At 33.7% G+C, this 17,097-nt stretch overlaps 2 protein-coding genes across 2 annotated transcripts; one reads left to right on the top strand and one right to left on the bottom strand.

Moving 5' to 3' along the window:
* The first annotated feature begins 200 nt into the window (after positions 1 to 200).
* LOC145955997 (uncharacterized) lies at positions 201 to 899 on the top strand. The gene has a single exon (XM_083071552.1). The coding sequence runs from the start codon at positions 201 to 203 to the stop codon at positions 897 to 899; it is 699 nt and encodes a 232-aa protein (XP_082927678.1).
* Positions 900 to 13,312: 12,413 nt separating this feature from the next.
* LOC109818619 (uncharacterized) lies at positions 13,313 to 16,863 on the bottom strand. Its single transcript, XM_020384150.3, has 6 exons — positions 16,327 to 16,863; positions 15,438 to 15,539; positions 15,180 to 15,317; positions 14,982 to 15,042; positions 14,258 to 14,382; positions 13,313 to 13,788 (listed from the first exon to the last, which is right to left on the bottom strand). The coding sequence occupies exons 1-6, from the start codon at positions 16,861 to 16,863 to the stop codon at positions 13,729 to 13,731; spliced, it is 1,023 nt and encodes a 340-aa protein (XP_020239739.3). The 3' UTR covers positions 13,313 to 13,728.
* Positions 16,864 to 17,097: the final 234 nt, after the last annotated feature.

The following is a 17,097-nucleotide window of genomic DNA, read 5'->3' as shown; positions in this document are numbered from 1 at the left end:
ACAAGTGGTATCAAGAGCTTGCTTCTTACGGGCTGTGAGGAAAAAGTTTATTGAGCGCTAAATACATTGAGGTTGAGTGCAAACACTAAATTGAGTGATTTATTGTTCAAACAATTTTGGGTACAACGATATCTACTTCCACCAATTCACCAGCAATTTCAATGTTTAATGGTAAAAATTATCATATTTGGGCCGTCAAGATGAAATTTGTTTTAAGATCTCAAGGTTTATGGAATGTTATAATTTATGAAGTTGATCCACCACCATTGAGAGAAAATTCAACCATTGCACAAATCAAAACTTATAAGGAGAAGCTGAAGAAAGATAAAGCCATCACTTGCCTACATGCAGCACTTGCAGATCATATTTTTACTAAAATCATGGACTTAGAAACACCTAAACAGGTGTGGGACAAGATTCAAGATGAATTTGAAGGCAGTAGCAGAGTCAAATCTGTTAGGCTTCTCACATTGAAGAGAGAATTTGAATTGATGAAGATGAAGGATAATGAATTTGTTAAAGATTATTCTGGCAGATTAATGGATGTTGTGAACCAAATGCGACTTCTTGGTGAAACATCATTTATAGATCAAAAGGTTGTCGAAAAAATCATGGTTTCGATGCCCGAAAGATTTGAAGCCAAGATTTCTGCAATTGAAGAGTCTTGTGATTTGCAAACTCTCACAATTACTGAATTGACCAGCAAGCTTCACGCACAAGAGCAAAGAGTCTCCATTAGAAGTGATGAAGTTGTTGAAGGTTCCTTTCGAGCAAAGCACAATGGAAGGAATTTTGGAAAGTCACGAACTTTCAATAAGAACAAAGGAAAAGATGAAGGTTCTTCAAAAAAAAGGAAATTTTTTGCCTTGTTTTCATTGCCAAAGAACCAACCATTCTAAAGAAGATTGTTGGTTTAAAGATAAACCACTTTTTCACGGTAATTTTTGCAATAAAAATGGTCACAATGAAAAGTATTGCAGATTAAAGAAGAATCAGCTTAAACAATACTTAGAAAAACAAGCAAATGTGATTGAAGAAAAAAATGATGATGAAGATGAGTATTTATTTATGGCATCTCAAGAATTCAATTCACATGAATTGAATACTTGGCTCATTGACAGTGGTTGCACTAGTCACATGACTAAATATTTATCATTTTTTACCTCCATTGACAAATCAATTAAGTCCAAAGTCAAGATGGAAAATGGTGAAATTGTACAAGCCAATGAAAAAGGTACGATTTCTATTGCAACCAAGAAAGGTATGATGTAGCAACCTCGGTCGCGACGGGACGACGAAAAATAAATTGAAAAAGAGGAGTCGCCACCAATGTTATTTTTTACGGAAAAACATTGAAAAAACCATAAAGTAGAAAATAGTCTACGAAAATCAAATTTTTGGGTTCGGGAGTCGATTACGTGTGAGGAAGGTATTAGCACCTCACAACGTTCGTCCTAAGACGATTACCTTTAATTAATTAAACTAATTATTAATAATTTATAAAATATTTATCTCACTAAAATGATCAAATATATTTTATTTAACAAACTTAACCAATGCATTAAAAAAAGGTTAAAATTATTATTGTTATATAAAAAGAAAAATAATATATTTTTTATTTTTTGGCTCGACAAGATTTAGTTCTTGCTCCTACGTATCTTCATGTGTAATGAAGAATCAGAGTCACGTAGTTTTTTATAGAAAATATTTGTGTGTTGATATTTTTTAATTAAATTTTATTTTTTTGTTAAATATAGGATTCTTGAACTGTCTCAGCTCATATTCACCCTAAAAATATAAAATTGACTAAGGTGTACACCAAAGTCAATTCAATAAAATTTTAATTATAATTATTGCTAGAGATGTTATGATATTAAAAAATTTATAAATTGGACATTTTCGTTTTTGGAGAAAAAATTTAAAGATAAGCTGTCACAACTTGTACTTTAAATTCAAAGGTTAAAAAGATGTCACATCTAGTTAACCATTCCTCCAATAAAATTTTTAATACAATAATTTCAGATATTTACATTAAATATTGTAACATTATATTTTGATATTTAATCACATTTTGGATTTAAATAAAGACTAATGACAGATATTATTAATATAAAAAATAATAATAATAAAAAGAAGTGAGTTCGATGTACTCACTATTCTTCGACCAAGAAGTGGTAACTCGCTGGTCTCTTCCTCCGGGTTCCCTCTGGTCCAAGGTGAAGATGTGTGTGTGTGGGTCTTTTGGGAAGGGGAAGGGCCATTATTTATAGACTTTCAGGAGGGACCGGAACGGTCCGTTCTGAATCTGGAACGGCCCGTTTCGAGGTTACAATTTTACTCACAACGGCCAACTTCGGAACGGGCTGTTCCAATTTCGGAACGGCCCGTTCTTGGCTAGAATTTAGAGGTGTTTTTGGAGTTTGGAAACGGCCCGTTCCGGGCTAGAAATTATAGTTCTTTTTAATAGGTTGGAACGGCCCGTTCCAGTTTTGGAACGGACCGTTCCAACTTTTGGGAACAGCCCGTTCTGGGCTAGAATTTATAAGTCTTTTTAGAAGGTTGGAACGGCTCGTTTCGGGCTAAAAATTTTAGGTCTTTTTGGAAGGTTGGAACGGCCCATTCCAGTTTGAGAACGGCCCGTTCCGGGCTAGAAATTTTAGATCTTTTTGGAAGGTTGGAACGGCCCGTTCCGGGCTAGAATTTATGGTTGTTTTTGGAAGGTTGGAACGACCCGTTCCAATTTTGGAACAGCCAGTTCCGGACTAGAAATTATAGGTTTTTTGGAAGGTTGGAACGGCCCGTTCCAGTTTTGGAACGGCTCGTTCCGGACTACTTAATCATATGAAAATTACTAAATTATCCTCCATAAAAATATAAAAAATGAGGTGTTACATTTAGCTTCTATATTTTTGTCTTTTTTATTCTTTTTTGAATATACCTTTTTTGCAATTTTTTAAACAAAAATTGACATTTCCCGGACGAAATTGGGTTACTACAGTTGCCCCTCTTTACTTAATTTTACTAGATAATATAAACAACTCTTGTTTCCATATCGTAGTAAAATATAAGTAAAGAAAACACCAATTTCGTCCCTGAGCTTGAAACATTAAGAAACATGAGCGCGAGGGACACGAAACATTAAAAAACATGAGCGCGAGAACTCGAAACATTAAAAGACATGAGCGCGGGGACTCAAAACATTAAAAGAGTGAGCATGAGGGCTCGAAACATTAAATAACATGGGTGCGGGAGCTTTAAACATTAAAAAGGTGAGCGTGGGAGCTCAAAACATTAAAAGAGAGTGAGCACGGGGGCTCAAAACATTAAAAAAGTGAGCGCGAGGGCTCGAAAGATTGATAGAGTGAGCATAGAGGCTTGAAAATTAAAAGAATGAGCACAGGACTCAAAAGATTGATAGAGTGAGGATAGATGCTTGAAAATTAAAAGAGTGAGCACGGGAGCTCGAAAGATTGATATGTGAGCATAGAGACTTGAAAATTAAAAGAGTGAACATAGAGGCTTGAAAATTAAAAGAGTGAACATAGAGGCTTGAAAATTAAAAGAGTGGACATAGAGGCTTGAAAAGTAAAAGAGTGAGCATAGAGGCTTGAAAATTAATAGAGACATGAAACATTAAAAGAGTGGGCACGGGGGCTCAAAAGATTGATAGAGGCTTGAAAATTAAAAGAGTGAGCGCGAGGGCTCGAAAGATTGATAGAGACTTGAAAATTAAAAGAGTGAGCACGAGGCTCGAAAGATTGATAGAGGCTTGAAAATTAAAAGAGTGAGCACGGGGGCTTGAAAATTAAAAGAGTGGACATAGAGGCTTGAAAATTAAAAGAGTGGACATAGAGGCTTGAAAATTAAAAGAGTGGTCATAGAGGCTTGAAAAATTAAAAGAGTGGACATAGAGGCTTGAAAATTAAAAGAGTGAACATAGAGGCTTGAAAAGTAAAAGAGTGAACATAGAGGCTTGAAAATTAAAAGAGTGAACATAGAGGCTTGAAAATTAAAAGAGTGGACATAGAGGCTTGAAAATTAAAAGAGTGAGCATAGATGCTTGAAAATTAATAGAGACATGAAACATCAAAAGAGTGAGCACGGGCGCTCAAAAGATTGATAGAGGCTTGAAAATTAAAAGAGTGAGCGCGGGGGCTCGAAAGATTGATAGAGGCTTGAAAATTAAAAGAGTGAGCGCGGGGGCTCGAAAGATTGATAGAGGCTTGAAAATTAAAAGAGTGAGCGCGGGGGCTCGAAAGATTGATAGAGGCTTGAAAATTAAAAGAGTGAGCACAGGGGCTCGAAAATTAAAAGAGTGGACATAGAGGCTTGAAAATTAAAAGAGTGGACATAGAGGCTTGAAAATTAAAAGAGTGAACATAGAGACTTGAAAAGTAAAAGAGTGGTCATTGAGGCTTGAAAATTAAAAGAGTGGACATAGATGCTTGAAAATTAAAAGAGTGAGCATAGAGGCTTGAAAATTAATAGAGGCATGAAACATTAAAAGAGTGAGCACGGGGGCTCGAAAGATTGATAGAGGCTTGAAAATTAAAAGAGTGAGCGCGGGGCTCGAAAGATTGATAGAAGCTTGAAAATTAAAAGAGTGAGCACGGGGCTCGAAAGATTGATAGAGGCTTGAAAATTAAAAGAGTGAGCATAGGGGCTCGAAAGAATGATAGAGGCTTGAAAATTAAAAGAGTGAGCACAGGGGCTCGAAAGATTGATAGAGGCTTGAAAATTAAAAGAGTGAGCACAGAGGCTCGAAAGATTGATAGAGGCTTGAAAATTAAAAACATGGGCGCGGGGACCCGAAAGATTGATAGAGGCTTGAAAATTAAAAGAGTGAGCACGGGGGCTCGAAAGATTGATAACATGGGCGCAGGGACCCAAAATATTAAAAACATGGGCGCAGGGACCCGAAACATAAAATTGTGAATTTTGATGGAAACAATGTTAATGTCAAGTAGATAATAAACTTCAATGAATGTGTTATGCAAGTACATTACTTGATTACATGTGCATGATAAGTACCGAACTTTGGTACAACTATTGTGGATGCTAAGCATGTATTGTACTTGAATGCATGAGTTAGGGATGATCCAAACTTTTGGTGATGCAAATGACAAGTATGCATTGGGCTTGAATGAATGTGTTAAACAATGTATTAGACACTAATGTGAATAATGTGGGTATTGGGCAAGTATTGGATTTGAATGGATGTACTAAACTATGATGTAATGAATGTCAAACATGTGCCAAACTCAAACGTAGATGATATAGATGTCAGACAAGTGCGAGACTTTATATGCAAGTGATGAATTTGAATGCATGTATTAGGAAAGTACCAAACTTTGATGCAAATAAAGTGGATGCCAAGTGAGCATTGGACATGAACGAACACTTCAAACATATTAATACAAATGATGTAATGCTTGATTCGTTGTTAGGATGCTTATGAGGTGTCATAGACTCATTTCATTTTGTTTTTTTTTTTTCTTCAGAAAATCATAAAATGATTATTTTCTTTAGAGAAAGCAAATCCATGCAAAGCCCTTTTTGTGCCTCAATTATTCATTTTTTATCCTTTTTCAAATCCATGAAATCCTGTTATTTTCTTCTTTGTCAATCATTGAAAAATGATCTCACAATTTATCCTTTCAAACTTATCCCACCTAGAATCAAGTGAGACTCATTTGGCCTAACTTATCAATTGAACGATTACCATCTTGTCATTTCTTTTGAAACATCATTTAACCAACATGCATAACAATGATAAATGATTTTTTTTTTGGAAGACTATTCAAAAAGGATATTTGAACGTGACTTTATTTTGATGTAGAGAAAATAGAGCAAACTACACCAAGATATGACAAGAATTGAGAACCTTATGGAAACAAGAGATTGAGCAATTGCCCCAGTTTGATGTCAAATTAATGGAGTGAAAAGTGGAAGAATTTAGACTAACTTGGACTTTGAACAAGTGAGACAAATGATTTACATCACTTTAGACTTGAGTGGATAGAATCAAACAGTGACACATATGGGAAGGATAACCCGTATTTAGAATGGTGGAATATGGATGATACAGGCATTGACTTGATTAAACTTGAGACACATGGATTATATGATTGGAATGAAAATGTGATGATAGTTGAGAACTTGTCCCAGTATAAAAAGAGTACTTTGAGTTGCCCCAATTTATGAAGAAATAGGGAACAAAGTTGGATTAGACAATTATTCCAATCAAAGGCTAAGGTGATGAAATGACAATGAGATCTTTTGCCTTAGTGTGAAGTGGTTGTTCCAATTTAGTCTTGAGAGGCAGGGGTAGAGTAGGAGACAATGATGAATGTGATTGCTTTATTTTTTGATTCAAGGAAATAACATTGATGTATGAATTGATGGAAGAATGAGACATAAAACAAATGTCTCATTTAATTGGGTAAGGGGATCAAAGTAAGGCATGACTTGTATTTTTCCCAATCTATCCTTTTGAATGATTCTCATAATTATTGAGCATAGTAATCAATGAATATTGATAAATAGAAGATTTTGCACTGGATGTTTGTTTCTCTTCATGATATAATGGATGTGCAAGTCTTATGAGCATTTGTATTTTTTTGTATTTTTTTTTTTTGGAGCAATCATGTTAACAATGATAGATGAGTTCAATTATTTTGTCTTAAGACTAAACTTTTAAAAAAAACAACTAAATTTTGATCTGTATGGACTTTATCGGGTTGTAACACTGGTCGGTGAGATGGATATGAAAGAAAGGATACAAAGGCCCAAATGTGTGTTTGAAGGTTATTTGAAACAAAGATCTATGTTATGGTGTTGGCTTCAATACGTTTTTTGGTTTCTTTTCTTCGCCCCTCTTTCTTTTCACCTCGGCTTTTGCCTAGGTTTCTCTTTTGGAGTTTGCAGCCTACCAGGTTGCTCTAACTTTTGCCTAGGCCGCCCTTTTGAGGTTTTCAGCCTAGCGAGCTCTTGTTTCTTTTATTTGTTTTCATTTTTTTTATACCTTAACTTTTGCCTAGACCGCTCTTTTCGAGTTTTCAGCCTAGCAGGTCACTCTAAATTTTGCCTAAACTGCCTTTTCAGGTTTTCAGCCTAGCGAGCTTTTTAATTTTGTTATTATTTTGCATAGAATTTCTTGACTGCATCAGAGTTTATTGGGTTCAATAGATCTTCCCGTCCACTTCCCTCTAAGATCTTTTTGAGGTGGTAAGATCTTTAATACCACATCTCTTTCTAGAAACTCTTGCTGGCAAACCTTTTTGGCAAAAGCTCTCTTGATCTTTTCTTGATATAATTGACCATGACACAAGACATTCAATCTCTTCTCTTCAATTAGGTTCAACTAATCATAGCGAGCCTGAACCCATTATGCTTCCTCAAGTTTGCTTTCGGCCAATACTCTCAAAGAAGGTATCTCAACCTCAATGGGAATGATTGCTTCCATACCATAAACCAGAGAATACGGAGTTTCCCCGGTAGAGGTGCGAACAAAAATGTGATATCCATGCAGAGCAAAAAAGAGCATTTCAGGCTAATCCCGGTAGGCGACCACCATCTTCTAAATAATCTTCTTTATATTCTTATTTGCCGCTTCTATTGCCCCATTCATCTTAGGACAATATGGTGAAGGATTGTGATATTGAATTTTGAACTCTTCACACAACTCTTTCATCACCTTGTTACTCATATTGGTCTTATTATCAATAACGATGTGAATTGATAGACCATCAAAATAACAAATTAAATCTCTTTTGATGAACTTGACCACCACATTGCTTGTTACACAGGTATAGGAAGCTACCTTAATCAATAACAACAAGGATGAAACAATGGCCTTTTGATGCTTTTGGTTCATTTCTCTTCTTTTTCATTTTCATTGTTTTGATGGTATCATAAACAAGTTGAATTAAATGGGAACATTGTGTTGCCCCTGTTTTGAGGGTAAGCCTTGTTCGAGATAATTCTTGAGGTAATTGAAGAAAATTTTCATTTTTAGGCTCAAATTTGGGTGGCAAGTGCTATATATTTTTGGAGATAGAGAAACATGGTCATACATCATTTCAAATCTCGATTGCTTATTTTTGAAAGGTTAATCCTAAGACACAACTTAATGGACTCCATGTTACTCCTTTTCTTTTTTATTTTTTTGTTTGTCCTAACTTTTGCTTAGACCGCCCTTTTGGATTTTCAGTCTAACAGACTTTACATTTTTTCACTTTTTTTTGCTCATAAGACTTGTCTCCATTAAATGTGGTAGTTGGTTGGACAAATACTCATAAAATGATAAATTTGCCCCGATGAGAAATCTTCAAATTTCTATTGTCAAACTTGCTAATTGAGAATCATCCAACAGAGTTGACTTTTGAGGACAAACTCTATTTTTTTGGAAGAATAATGAGAAAACTATGAGATGTAATGAGACAAAGACAATTTATGACAATGAAGATGACAGCACAACTTGTTATGCAAGTTAATGAAACAAATACTTCAAAAGGCTAACGATAGTTCTAAAATCATGTCAATTGACAAGTTAAATTGTAAGAGAGCTCATCTTCTCGGTTGAGAATTAAATGTAAGTGAGAACAATAATTTCATGTTATTCCCCATTTTTCTTTGTTTCTTGTTTTTTTTCTTTTTCTTTTGAGACATTGCATAAAATTGTTGCTTGGCATCCTTTTTAAAAGAAAATAATCAAATTATATATTTTGTTTTTTTTTTAAATGACATGAATGAGCGACCAATTAGACCTTTATTTTACTATGAAATGCATGTATAAAAGAAAAATGTTGGAATGAAGAATTTGAAATGAAAAAAAATGTTTTTTTTGTTGTTTTTTGTTTTTTAGAGAAACAAATGCATTTGATTCGCGATGATAAAATGAGAATGAACGCAATTGTGGAGAATGAAAAGAAAAGACGATGGATATGCCTAATAAATATACCTAACATGATTACTTAATCTAAATAATGCTTATGCGTGAATGTCATGAGGGATTATGAAAATATTGAATGTTATGAGATACATTTTAGACTAAATGCTTAAATGGAATAATGATCTTACTTTGAATTATGCAAAAGAGAATTTTATTCATTTTCTTTAAGAAACAAAAATGTTAATGATGATGACAATTGCAATTTTTAAAGTTGTATGAATGATTTTATAGAATATTATTTTTTATGCAAAGATGTAAAATGCATATCATGAATAAATTACGAAATGTAGATGGATGCATGCATGCATGAATAATTTTTTGTGATGAGTGTTATATTGAAGGGGCATGATATATGATAAAAGTTAAAAGATAAATGTATGATGTGTATTATGAAATAGAATAAAAATTTCTCTCTTTTTTTTTGCGTCATTCGAACGTAAAGGTAGAATATTGCTCCTATGATACTTAATAAGGGCATCCTTAAGTTGAAAACTCTATGGACTACTAACACGTGTTCCTCTCAAAAGGGTGGGACTATAGTTCTAAAACAGGTTCCTAGAGCCAATAACCCTTCTTAGGATATTAGTCACAATAATAGGTAAACTATTAGAGGTGATAATACCCTTGAAGGGATCAAACTCTAAGTGAGGCCTTCATAATAACGAAACAAGATGTTCATCAAGAAGGTTACTACTACTTAACCTCTTATTATCCTAAGTTGCACTCAAGTCCGGGCATAGGACCCCACTCATAAACGTGTGTGAAATTGTGCAAGTGAAGTGTGTAAAGGGAGCAATCCTACACTATCCAATCTACAAAACACAGCACATATGATATAGAAAATAAAATTCTTCTACCCTAAAGTTCAAATTACACAACACATATTTATATAATTCATGCATATAAGACAAACAACAAATAAGGAACATAAACAAAAAATAAAATAAAATAAAAGTGATATAAACATTTTAAAAAATTATTAATTAGTTTAACTAATTATTATAGGCTTGACTCTCAAAAATAGTCCCTAGTGGAGTCGCCATCTGTAGCAACCTCGGTCCCGACGGGACGGAGAAAAATAAATTGAAAAAGAGGAGTCGCCACCAATATTGTTTTTTACGGAAAAACATTGGAAAAACCATAAAATAAAAAATAGTCTACGAAAACTAAATTTTTGGGTTCGGAAGTCGATTACATGTGAGGAAGGTATTAGCACCTCACAACGTTCGTCCTAAGACGATTACCTTTAATTAATTAAACTAATTATTAATAATTTATAAAATATTTATCTCACTAAAATGATCAAATATATTTTATTTAACTAACTTAACCAATGCATTAAAAAAAGGTTAAAATTATTATTGTTATATAAAAAGAAAAATAATATATTTTTTATTTTTTGGCTCGACAAGATTTAGTTCTTGCTCCTACGTATTTTCATGTGTAATGAAGAATCAGAGTCATGTAGTTCTTTATAGAAAATATTTGTGTGTTGATATTTTTTAGTTAAATTTTATTTTTTTGTTAAATATAGGACTCTTGAACTATCTCAGCTCATTCACCCTAAAAATATAAAATTGACTAAGGTGTACACCAAAGTCAATTCAATAAAATTTTAATTATAATTATTGCTAGAGATGTTATGATATTAAAAAATTTATTAATTGGACATTTTCATTTTTGGAGAAAAAATTTAAAGATAAGCTGTCACAACTTGTACTTTAAATTCAAAGGTTAAAAAGATGTCACATCTAGTTAACCATTCCTCTAATAAAATTTTTAATACAATAATTTCAGATATTTACATTAAATATTGTAACATTATATTTTGATATTTAATCACATTTTAGATTTAAATAAAGACTAATGACAGATATTATTAATATAAAAAATAATAATAATAAAAAGAAGTGAGTTCGATATACTCACTATTCTTCGCCCAAGAAGTGGTAACTCGCTGGTCTCTTCCTCCGGGTTCCCTCTAGTCCAAGGTGGAGATGTGTGTGTGGGTCTTTTGGGAAGGGGAAGGGCCGCTATTTATAGACTTTCAGGAGGGACCGGAACGACCCGTTTTGAATCTGGAACGGCCCGTTCTGAGGTTACAATTTTACTCACAACGGCCAACTTCGGAACGGGCTGTTCCAATTTCGGAACGGCCCATTCTGGGCTAGAATTTAGAGGTGTTTTTGGAGTTTGGAAACGGCCCGTTCCGGGCTAGAAATTATAGTTCTTTTTAATAGGTTGGAACTCCCGTTCTAGTTTGGGAACGGGTCGTTCCAATTTTTGGGAACAGCCCGTTCTGGGCTAGAATTTATAAGTCTTTTTGGAAGGTTGGAACGGCCCGTTCCAGTTTGGGAACGGCCCGTTCCGGGCTAGAATTTATGGTTGATTTTGGAAGGTTGGAACGACCCGTTCCAGTTTTGGAACAGCCCGTTCCGGACTAGAAATTATAGGTTTTTTGGAAGGTTGGAACGGCCCGTTCCAGTTTTGGAACGGCCCGTTCCGGACTACTTAATCATATGAAAATTACTAAATTTTCCTCCATAAAAATATAAAAAAATGAGGTGTTACATTTAGCTTCTATATTTTTGTCTTTTTTATTCTTTTTTGAATATACCTTTTTTGCTATTTTTTTAAACAAAAATTGACATTTCCCGGACGAAATTGGATTACTACATATGATAATTGTTAAAGATGTTCTCTACATTTCAAAATTGGATCAAAATGTTCTTAGTGTTCCACAAATGCTAAGAAATGGTTATGGAGTCTTTTTTAAAGAGAATTATTGTTTTATCATGGATGAACATGGTTTAGAGATTGCAAAAATTGAGATGACCAAAAACAATTTTTATTTGAAATTTGATTTGGTTGAAGGTCATGATTTTATTGCTAAAATTGATGAGAGTAATGTTTGGCATGGAAGATTTGGTCACACTTTTATGCATGATGTATTTGATATGACAAATCCTAACAAATGGTATTCAAAGACAGGAGGAGGAGTTAGATTGAATGACTATGAAGACAATGATTTGGGTTAAGAAATTGAAGTACAACAACTTGATAACATGACTTTTCAAAACTCAATTTTTGGAGTTCATGAAACTAAAGTTTGTGATGTTCGTAGCAAATCTCAAGGAGGAGTGTTAGATTTATGAAATTTTCCTTTATTTAAATTTTGAATTTTGAATAAATTTTAGATAAGATATTTGTTATTGTTACAATTTTATTTATTATATTTTATTTTCAGTTATTCAATATAATCTTAACAAGTAGAGTTGTTAGTAGATGAAATTTGTTAGGAATTTTAAATTGATTGTAAGCCTATATATAGGCATCCTCTTCTATGAATTTCAATGGTAATTTAATTATAGTTTTCCATCTTCAATTTTAATTTTAATTTGTCTGCAAGATCCAATTTTTCTATATTTTTCACAAAATATATCCAACAAATCTCCTACCAAAAATAAATAAAAAAAATCTTTGTTTAGAAAGCTCTGAAGTGAGTCCTATATATATTTTACTTTTCTCTCTTTCTCATGAATTCCAAACGAGTTTTTTTTTTTTTTTTGTTGGAATTTGGGTTTTTCTCTCCCCAATTTCTCTTGTTCCAAATCATGTGTCATTCACAATGATACACCAATATGCTCTTCCTAAAAGCATACAATTATATGATATATGTATGTGGGAGCACGAGCATACAAGAAAAGGAATGATTAGAATTAGATCATCTTGGAGTTTTAAGAGAGTATGGTATGGGATCACAAATATCACTTGACAAGAGAAGAGAACATTCTCATGCCAAAATGTAGGACCAGAGTAGAGATACCCAAACCCATAATATCACCAATTTGAATCTTTTTGGTCCCCACAGCTTCCCTTTAATGCGTGATTGGTAAAGTGAAGTTGGTGCAAATGAGTTTGATGTTCATCTATTGGTGGTAGGGAGTTTAGTTAGCTGTTGCATCTTTCTTTCTGATAATGTTCACTCTTATCTCTATATGATGGTTCAATGCTCCTTTTGTGTACGTCTCTCAAGGTTATTTTCAGCATTTTGTTCTCAGACTTTGACAAATGGAAACAAGAAACTTCAATTTTGTCAAGTTACAAGTGCCATCCACGTGCCTTGATCAATAAAACCACGTTAAGTGGTCAAATGTCGCAAAAGTAACATTTTGTTGCTTTTGATAAACATGGAGAGAAAATGGAAACATCATCGTTGATTAACTTCCAAACACGCATTTAAAGTTAATTCAGCTCACAATCAACTTTGAACCTAGAATTAAGTCCTCAACATGAACAAACATACAAGTGTATTGATGTGAATCCAAACACACTCAACAACTCAGTCTCGTTTCCACGTTAGACCAAACAAAGGGTTCAAAGACATTTTACTCAAAAAACGAACACTTGGCTTAAGAAAGTAGCAAAGGATACAAAAAAGCAAAAGCAACATAGTACAACAGAAGTTATAAAGTGATAATGGGATACCAGAAATACTATATATACATTTAATAGTCGCTATAGTGATAGTTGCCTCAACCCCTCACGGGGGTTCAGAAAATAGCACAATCAAGGGTGTGTTTGCCATTTGCAGCCCCTCAAAGGGACATTCCTACTTTTCTGGGGAAGGAAACGTAGAAGCAACAAGGGTGTCATTGGTATCAAAGTCTGTTCAAGTTTGCTAAAACTGGTTTCCAAACACATACCTAGTCATCCTGTAATATCTTCCAATGTGCTATCATCTCAACTACTAGCCTCTGATTCTATCAAGAATTTCAAGACCCTTTAATCATGTTGCAACGAACAACAATCTTCCGGAAATCATCGAGGCTTAGCTGCAACAAAGCCCATTATTTTTTACCAACAACAACAACAACAATAATAATAATAATAATAATAATAATAATAATTCAAACATATTGCAAAAAAATTCTCCCGGTGATTTTCCACAATTATATGAAGTGGTTAAAATCATATTAGTACGATGTAAGAAAAAAGATCTATGTTTTCTGACCCTGAAGTTATAAGGAAAAATATGATTAACTCATAAAGTAAATGAGATTAACTGCATAGTATTAGACTATTAGTACTTGCAATCAACATAACATATTTGGACTAGTAAGTATGGTCCATATCTATGCTATATAGTCCAACAAAATTTAGCAATTATACGCCAAAATTCAAATTGAAAGTCATAGAAGCCTTAAGGTAATTCTATGTTCTCTCTGACCTCCAGCCAAAAAAAAAAAAATAAAATAAAAAGCAAATAAATAAATAAACATTGAAAGACCTTCTGATCCTTACCTTTCCATCTCCATCACTATCGAAGTAGCGAATCATATCAACCAACTCCTTGTCTGTCCATAAAAAATCATGAGCTGTAGCTGCCCTTTGTAAATCCCCCACATTTACAGTACCTTTGCCTGCTTCTGCATGCCACAACTTCCCTTGTCAATCACAACAGTCTTTGCACGCATTAGAAGCAGCAAAGGAAAAGGGAAAAATATTCTTTGTTCACCTATATATTAAACCAAACCTTAATCTAGATAAAATACCTATATGTTGATAGAATTATTGAATCTGCAGGCTTCTCATTTTTAGTTAGAGCTTAAGCAGCATCTTCTCTCATGTAATTTTGTTTTGGTTTAGAGAGGGAGGGCAAAAGAGATTATTTGGTGTAAGGGCAAGAACATGGCTTCTCAGACCATAATGCTTTTTATGTACATAGAAATACGTTATAGAAACTTATTTTCTGAATGTTCTAAGAAGTTGAAAGTGACCATAGGTCATTGTTTCCCATTTAAAATTAAATGAATCAAAACGGTAGGCTTACATACAACTCTAATAACCACCTACAACTACAAGTGCAGTATTTATATGGGTATGATATACTGTTCAAGGGAAAACAAAGTTTCTAGCTGATGAATAATAGATACTGATATAAGTATAAATCCTCCAATTAATCTCTCACCATTATTCCTTGTCCTTCACAAACAAAAAGTAGCAGGTACAGATAATATCAAATTACCATCAAGCTGGAAGAAGTTTAGAATGAGCTCATCCTCGGTCAGTTGCAGCCGACTGGCAAACTGTTGATATTGCAATTTGCAACAGTTAAATATTAAAAATATAAAAAAAATAAAAAATAAAATAAAAAAGATCCAATTCAAACTAAAGAATTGTAAAGAAGGAAAGAGATTATTAGAATAGCAAACTCAATACAAACCGATTTTTTGTTCTTCTTTCTTCCCTTATCTTCTAGAATGTGATTGTTCCCCTTTTTCTCAGTCTTGCTAATGTTCATTGCATTCTTGTCAGGTGAATATGAACATTCTGCAGAGTCTTGCAAGGAAAGAGCAATTGCCTATCCACAGATATCATACATTTAGGATGCTTTTATTCATAGCATTATGTTGCTAAGCAGCATGGCAAAATGCTTAGGATATATCAAAACAAAACCTTCACGGTGTAAACATCAAACTACCTGCCTCAAAGCTTCGTCATCATCATAATTAATGCACTCTGAATTTCTTACATGCTTCTTCCTAGAGACTCCCGCTTTCTTTTTCAAACCCTTGTTCTTCACCTGCAGTTGGTATTAAGCAAAAGGAATGCAATTGTTTTAAATGTCAAACTTTCAAACCAGAAGTCAACAATCTGTCACAATAAGGGTCTATTTAGATAAACTTCTCCAAAAGTATTTATAAGAGAAAAAAATAAGATAAAAAAATGAAATAAGCTTTCTTATAAGATAAAATTAGTTTATGTATAAGTTAAAAACAAGTTTTTAGAAAAACTCATACGAGAAAGCTTTTATAAATTAACTAACACATGCCAATTGTAACGAAAAAACTAATCTCTTATTTTTCTTCCTATTTTTATTTCTTATAAATTCATTTGGAGAAGTTTATCCAAACAGACCTTAAGACAATATAACTACTTAAAAAACACAATGCCAAAAATCTTATAACTCATATCAAACCAACCAGCAACTACAGAAAAATGCAGCACATTTTACCAACAAAAATTGTGCAAAGAAGTAAACACACACAAAAATAAAAAAAAATAAAAAAAATCCCAATAACTCAATTTCATTTCATTATAATCAAAACACCCAGATTTTATTTTAATTTTAATTATCATGCAGTTCCGTCTCAGTGTCAACTGCCAACTTGTGTTCTTCTAATGTTTAACCTTTATACAATTCGGTAACTTCAACTATATCAATGTGTCAGGTTACCTTATTGTTTAAAGTTAGCGTAACCTAAACTATTGACACTCATCCACTATCAGGACCAAATTGTAAAAATAACTTGACAAAAAAGATAAAAATGGAGCATTTATCGAAAAATAAATAAAAATTCACGACCCACCTTCCTTTTGCGTGACCCAGAAGCATTTCCGATAGCAAAGTCCTCATCTTTATGGTCCTCATCGTGTTCACTTGAAGAACTTGAACCGGGTTCGCCTTCATCGTCTTCGGGTACATACTCTTCGTCATCTTCATCTTTAACGTTCTTCTCTTTTCCCTTGTGAGGCTGCGAAGCTTTCAACGAAGAAGCCATTTGGGGCAAACCCAGAGCCTCCAATCTGGCTCTGTTCTCCGCGATTCTCGAGAGCCTCTGTTTCTCGTACTCCGACACGCCCTTCTTCCCATTGCCCACGCTTCGTGCCTCCTCGGACCCTGAACCCGAGGATTCGGAATCGGAAGTTTCGTGTTTCGCCATTTTCGATTGTTCTATGCTGTTGCTACTTTGATTCGGTTTCGGTTTCACCATTGTCAGTGTGTGCTTCTGAGTAGCCATGCGTTTTGGGCTTTGTTTGGACATGGCATATTCTGGGAGAAGATGGGCCTGATTTACATAATGGGCCTCGTCGAAGCAATGTCGAAGCCCAACTTTAAGGGTCATATAATGTCGAACTAATATATACGTGAGAGTTAATCATCCTTGCATTGTCAGCGTAAAGTTTTTTACATTAACAACCAATTATATATTTTAATGTTGCTTATTTTATTATTATTTCATTAAATAAGTAACTGATATGTCACTAATAAAAGATATGCTTAGTTGTCAATGTAAAAAAACTTTACACTAGTAGTGTATAGGTGATTAACTCTATACATAATCATAAATTTTCTGTTT

Source organism: Cajanus cajan, chromosome 3 (assembly GCF_000230855.2).
Source record: "Cajanus cajan strain Asha chromosome 3, NIPB_CcT2T_4, whole genome shotgun sequence".
Classification (NCBI taxonomy): domain Eukaryota; kingdom Viridiplantae; phylum Streptophyta; class Magnoliopsida; order Fabales; family Fabaceae; genus Cajanus; species Cajanus cajan.
The sequence above is the reverse complement of the archived record's forward strand: the minus strand, read 5'-3'. Positions and strand labels throughout refer to the sequence as shown.

Coding starts and splice junctions, on each gene's coding strand:
- LOC145955997 (XM_083071552.1), top strand. CDS start 201: ATGAAATTTGTTTTAAGATCTCAAGGTTTATGGAATGTTATAATTTAT.
- LOC109818619 (XM_020384150.3), bottom strand. CDS start 16,863: ATGACCCTTAAAGTTGGGCTTCGACATTGCTTCGACGAGGCCCATTAT. Junction 15,540..16,326: donor CTGGGTCACGCAAAAGGAAG/GTGGGTCGTGAA, acceptor TACCAACTGCAG/GTGAAGAACAAGGGTTTGAA. Junction 14,383..14,981: donor AAACTTCTTCCAGCTTGATG/GTAATTTGATAT, acceptor TGTGGCATGCAG/AAGCAGGCAAAGGTACTGTA.